Raw genomic sequence first — 6,000 nt, 5'->3', positions numbered from 1 at the left:
CTCCGTCGGGCATGAATTAAGCCCTTGCAACTTGTCACTCCGATGTAATCTAAACTTGCAGGAATGGGGCTAGAATAAAGGGACATGATCATTCACTTTACATGGAACATCGAACGAATCCATCAGCATAGGGAAACAAATGGAGCATGAGATCACTCTTTTTTTTTTAATTTCTCAGTGAGCGTCGCAATGTTTTATTGCCTCCCTCATTGATGGTATGCGGAGATGGTATCGTACTTCTCAAAAAGGCTACAAAATTATTATTGAAGAACCCGAAAACTAAAAACTAAATGAATTGGTTCTCATAAGAGCCCTTAATTCGATAGATAAAGTAACATAACGAGTGTTACTTAAACATAAAAAATAGTACAATTTGTTTGCAGTCAACTCCTCTCCAAGTGGGGAAAGAAAACGAAAAGCAGTTTTTTACTAATTAGTTAAAAACACAATCACCTAATACAACCAACCAATGCCTTTTTTTCTTCAGTGTTTCAGAATGGCAGGGTAGGACACGAGAGGCAAAGCTAGATCTCCACAAGACTGTTCACATGCGAAACAATCCTTGCATTCTGATCAAGTTCATCACCCAAACATTGAGTTTCTTTAGTCTTCAGGTCATAAGCATGCAATTTTCCGCCACTCCGGTACAAGACCACATTTCCACCGGCAAACAATATATAATTAGTCATCATTCGATGGTTATAAGTCGTTGAATCGAATGGTGGAGGTGATAGACTAATCTGATGTTTCGTTTCCCATGCCCTGACATTGCTGTGCATCCCCATAGTGTTCGTGTAGGCGTTAGACAACACTTTCACAGTTAGTCCTGTAGGACTAGGCTTTGTCAGACAAAGCTTTCCATCCATCAGACCCAAGGCCCCAATTCCTCCTGTATCACAAAAACTGCCAGAAAGTTGTTGTGCGCGCTCCATCGTCAGGTCAAAAACAAGAATCTGATAATCCAATACCCAATAAACTATGTCGTTCACATGAACACCGGTTCTTGGCACAGGCGGATGATTGCCAAAGTAAATCTCACCAGAAACTCTCCAAGACTCATCCCTGGAGGAATAGATCTCAAACTCATATCCATTGTCAAAATCAACGGATGGAAAAACACATACGAGTTTGTACTCGGCCACAAAATTGAGCAAAGACGGTTCAAAGATGAGAACAATAGCAGGGTTACATCCGTGATCCGCGTTTGGCTTGGGAAGTATTTTCCACTTCCTAGTAACAGGATTGCAAATGTAGTAAGCCTTATAGCCATCACGACCCTGGCAGCAAAGTAATCCATTGGAAGAAGTCCTTATCTCAACCGGCTCAGGCAAGAAGTTCAGAGGTGGATCTGGAACACCATACGCATTGGGGTCAAGAGATATGAATGAAGGTGGGGCTGTTCCAGATTGACAAAAGAAGCCCGAGATATCATGAAAGCTATTTGACTGCTTGTGGGCAAAGAAAGGGGTTGTGATATCGAGCTTCCAGTCCCTACAAACTCCAGTGAACCTGAAAAGTGATTTAGCAGGTAGAAACTGGAGGGCATGGTTCCTAATGATGTCCTTGAGGTCCATGTATAAAATACTGTTTTTGTTTGCTACCAACTTATTTGCTCTCCTTTCTCGATCCATCACGCTCATCTCCCTCTCCTTCAACTACAATCAATCTCCAAAACGTCACAGAAAGAACTGTTAAGATTACAGGTTCACCAATGTAAACTAAACAAAAAGAGACATTTGAATACACAAGCAAACACAACCAAGACAAAATTAGACCTCTCTCTTGTATTTAAATGCTTTCATACTTGACAGAGTACCAAATGCAAATTCGATTTTATACGCAAAAACCTGAAAGGATACCGTAACTCACAAATTTCATAATCCATTTCTAGAAACTAGACCCAGCGAAATCAAGCAATTCCCTCTAGTGCCCAACAACCATCAATCCCTATCAGTTTCTGCATATTCTCTGAATTTAAATTACATGATGCCACTTGACATTTTGGGATCTCAAGAGTATATGAAAAGACGAGATTACCAACCTGAAGAACTCGCCAAAATCAAATTGCACACAGAATATAGAATCTACCAATTTTCATACACTTACAAATTGAGAGCATACACAAACTGAAAAATGAAAAAGAAAACGCTTTCCGCAAATTTTCTGAGCAGCCAAACAGACGATAACAGAAATGAAAACACCAAAATCCGCCTAACACAATCAAGACACTGACAACACAGAAAGTGAAACCCTAGACTAAGAACTCTAAGTAATTTCCATGGCAAAATGCGAACAAACTGTAAGCATACGGCATTAATGTACAAATCTGCAGAGAGTTAATCCCGATTAACAGCAATAATTAATCAATCAAATCGAATAATTCAAAGTGACAGTAGAGAGATGGTGAGTGATCGTACCTATCGGATTCGCCAAATCGGGGAGGAGAGGTCTCGATCGGGAAGAAGAAATTGATAAAAAAACGTGTGTTGAGATTTTGGACTCTGCTGGGGGTTTTGGGCTCCTCTTTCAATGGTGCGAAGTATGACTATGGCTTGACTAATAAAGTGAAGTCAATTGGGGTTGTTTGGATTCGGCGAGACGTGTGTTCTGGTTCTGAACAGAACTATACTTCTATTCCGTTCAGGACACTTGACCGAATTTGAACCATATTATTGTTAAGCCTATTGCGAGGCTAAGCTCACTCTCCTCCCTTTAGTGTTGTTTGGGCCCAAAATAATATTTTGGGTGAGCTTAAAGTCATTCTCGGTCCAATAACATTCAGAATCTTGTCATAGACTGTCGAGTCAAGGTTGGCCGAGTCCTATTACGAAAAGGATTGGTTTAGATAAAGGTGAGGTAGTCAAACCCTAATGCAACAAGGAGTCTTAAAGCTAAGGATGCTTAGAATTAGGGGATGAATCTGGTTCGTTAAGAAGCTTAGTTCAAAGTTCTATAGGGGTTAGGATTGGTCAAAATCCGATCAGATTGGGTTGAAGAGTTCTAATCCAAGTAAACTTCTAGTTCGACCATAAGGAGGTTCGCTGCTATAAATAGAGAGGGGAGTGCATCATTCAAAGGCCTCATTCAAATTAACACACAAATTGCCCTGCGTAAAGCTTCTCAACAACCCTGAGATTTTTTCCTCTTCTCCTTTCTTCTCTCCAACACACCTTCAGTTTGGATTGACAACACTATGAAGGCAACTGGTGATATCTTTAGTTTGGATAGACAGCACTGGAGACATAGAATCAGCCAACCGATGAGCACCTTCAGTTTGGATAGACAGCGCTTCGAGGTTGACTGGTTATTTATCCAAATCTCGGTTAACAAGGATTTCCGAGTCCTTGTTGGTAGAGGTCATATCATCAGCCTTCTCGGCGAAGTAAAGTGTTACCAGGTTACTAGGCTCGACACATTGAAAGCCGAGTTTTATGATTGGATATTCGCAAGTACATTTTAGAGTTTAACATTCGGACGGCCTAACCACATTTACAATCAAGACATTTATCTATTTCGAGTATTTGTGTCCATACAGTTTGGTACCAATCGGCATACTTATACTTTCACGAATATAATTACCGAGACCGAACCCGACGCTGACAATTTGTGAACTTCGAAGAAACTAGCAGCCTTGTCTTCAGGCTCTAGAACTCGAAGGTCGAGATGTGTTCCTTCCTCAGCCGCAGCCGTGAGATCAAGAAGTTAGCAGCGTGCTCAACGCCACATCAACATATTTTACTCCCCAGCCGAACTCGGCTGATGAGTTGGCACGGGCACACAACCGAATGACGTAGTTAGCTTATTAATTACTCAGCTTGCGCGCCATGTAGGTTTGGTAGTTTTTAGGGTCAACAAGTGTAGATAATAATGTTTGTTCAAAAAAAAAAAAAAAAAGTAAAGGTTTACTGGTTTAGGGGAGGGTATGAGGAAGGGAATAAGATTCTTTCATCTCTTAAACTCTCTCGCAGTTACGATTAAATCACATCAATATTTTATATTAATTTTTTTATAAAGTCAAAAAGCAAAATGTGAGAGGAGGGGAGGGAAGAAGAGGGGAATATGAGGGGAGAGAATCTTACTCTATAAAGAAAACCATGGAAGGCTAAGAGCGATGATGAGGCTAGGATTTGGGTATTTCTTTGGGTACAAAGTTTCATTTATAAGTGTGGCAGATTGTAGTATAAGTGCTTTATTCCCATCCAGTGTCTTATGTCTCCACTCACTTTTTAATGAAATTTTTAGTTACATGTTCGCCTATTTGTAAAATGACCAATAAGAACCTTAAAAGATATATAATAATAATAGGTTGGGTGTGAAAAAGCTAACAAGAGCCCTAGACTTACATTGGGTTGTGAAAGGAATGAAATGAACCATATGAAAGCAAATCCGCAAAAAAAAAAAAAAAAAAAAAAAAAAGACATAAAAGATTAGGATAGAAGGAATTCTAAAACTAAAAAGTGTGGATATCCTTTCCAATGAAAGTGTAATAAGCTAGCAATTGATGATGATTGGATTTTAATGGTAGTTATTGGAGTGCATAATCACAGCAACAAAGACATTTGGAGGGCCATTCATTTGTTGGTAGAAAAAAATATTTATGTGATAATTAACCTTTTCCGTTTGGGCTGGAGATGAATCTTTTACTGGTGGGCTTAATTGGGATGTAGCCCCAACTTACATGCCTTTAACAAAATAGTAATGTTAGGGAGACTAAAATTGTAAACTAAATAATGTGTCACCAATAAGAAATAAGCACGTTAATCAACATTTAAGTAATAGTGCAATCATAAATTTTCATGTCATTTAGTTTATAAAATTTAGTCTCCTAACATTACCCTTAACAAAAATGTTGCCCATCTCGTTGCACAGGAAAGTAAACAAAATAACAAAAATGTTATCTTGATCACCTGACCAATTGCTTATCTTTGAATTCGCTATTAAGGGTGGAGAATAAATTCATATGCTTTTAAATTTTTAATCTCAACTATTAATATCAAATTTGAGAGTGAGTGGCCTAAAAGCATTGTGGATGCAAATTTCCACCGTCTTTTCCTTTGACGAAAATGCACCTACAAAATAATAACACCTAAGAGTAAAGCCAAAAGCCTCACGCGCCCATGAAGACATCGGAAAATCAAGCAAGGTGTCCGGGTCAAAATCGGGTCATGATGGGGGAGTCAGGTCTGGGGCAATGATCCGAGTCTGCTGCTTTTCCTTTTTCCTTATTTCTCTCATTTCCTCCTTCTTGATTGGGCCGTCGCTCCAATCTTTCATTTCCCTCATTTCTCTCCTTGTCTCTCCATCCTAGACACACACGTGCACTAGATCAATGCTCCAGCAAATCTGGAGCCTCTAAGATGATGGTCAAATGACCATTTTACCCTTAGCTTCGTTCGTTTATAACTTCAAATTACGTTCTGTTTGAGCCCACTCGTTCGTAACAATGAGTACTACAAGGTTATGCTGATAGAATAGATCATACGTTGCCCGGCACGATGGTCAACAAAAGTAAATAATTTCACCTCGAAGGGCATTTTCGTAAATTCATGCATTAAAATTATAAAAACCAAAATATTTGGGGACGAGTCGTTACAAACATACACTCCAACTGGAGGGGGAGTGTTAAGGAAGATATCTCAAATTGATTAAGTCAACATTCTAGTTACCACATTGAAACGTGATTTAAAATTTTCTCCCGTATTTAGTCATGGTAAGACAAAGGAAGAAATTAACAAGGAAGCACAACACATAGCAAGGAATAAATAGTGAAGCATAACACGCAACAAGGAAGGGTTAATGCATCTAGGAGAACCAAAATAGCCCACAATGGTGCAAAGTTTTGGAACCAAAGTGATAAAATCTAACAGTTCTAAGCTCAAAGGTCACAAGATTCAAGATAAAGTCAAAAGAGTCAAGATAAAGTCAAAAGAGTCGCAAGATTAATTACAACAAAAACCAAAAGAAAATGGAGCTTTAACTTTAACAAACATTGTTCAATAG

General features: G+C 39.0%; 1 protein-coding gene across 2 annotated transcripts; it reads right to left on the bottom strand.

The window, feature by feature from the left end:
- Window positions 1–280: 280 nt before the first annotated feature.
- On the bottom strand, window positions 281–2,575 carry LOC137744279 (F-box protein At5g07610). Of its 2 annotated transcripts, none has more exons than XM_068484137.2 (2): window positions 2,418–2,575; window positions 281–1,655 (listed from the first exon to the last, which is right to left on the bottom strand). In XM_068484137.2, the coding sequence occupies exon 2, from the start codon at window positions 1,638–1,640 to the stop codon at window positions 525–527; it is 1,116 nt and encodes a 371-aa protein (XP_068340238.2). In that variant the 5' UTR covers window positions 1,641–1,655; window positions 2,418–2,575; the 3' UTR covers window positions 281–524. The 2 variants fall into 2 exon arrangements, with proteins under 2 accessions (XP_068340238.2, XP_068340241.2); XM_068484140.2 differs by having other exon boundaries at window positions 281–1,666; window positions 2,418–2,534.
- Between the last annotated feature and the right edge of the window lie 3,425 nt (window positions 2,576–6,000).

Source organism: Pyrus communis, chromosome 15 (genome assembly GCF_041283825.1).
Source record: "Pyrus communis isolate YQ-2024b chromosome 15, ASM4128382v1, whole genome shotgun sequence".
NCBI lineage: Eukaryota > Viridiplantae > Streptophyta > Magnoliopsida > Rosales > Rosaceae > Pyrus > Pyrus communis.
This window is presented reverse-complemented; position numbering and strand designations above follow the sequence as displayed.

Coding starts and splice junctions, on each gene's coding strand:
- LOC137744279 (XM_068484137.2), bottom strand. CDS start 1,640: ATGAGCGTGATGGATCGAGAAAGGAGAGCAAATAAGTTGGTAGCAAAC.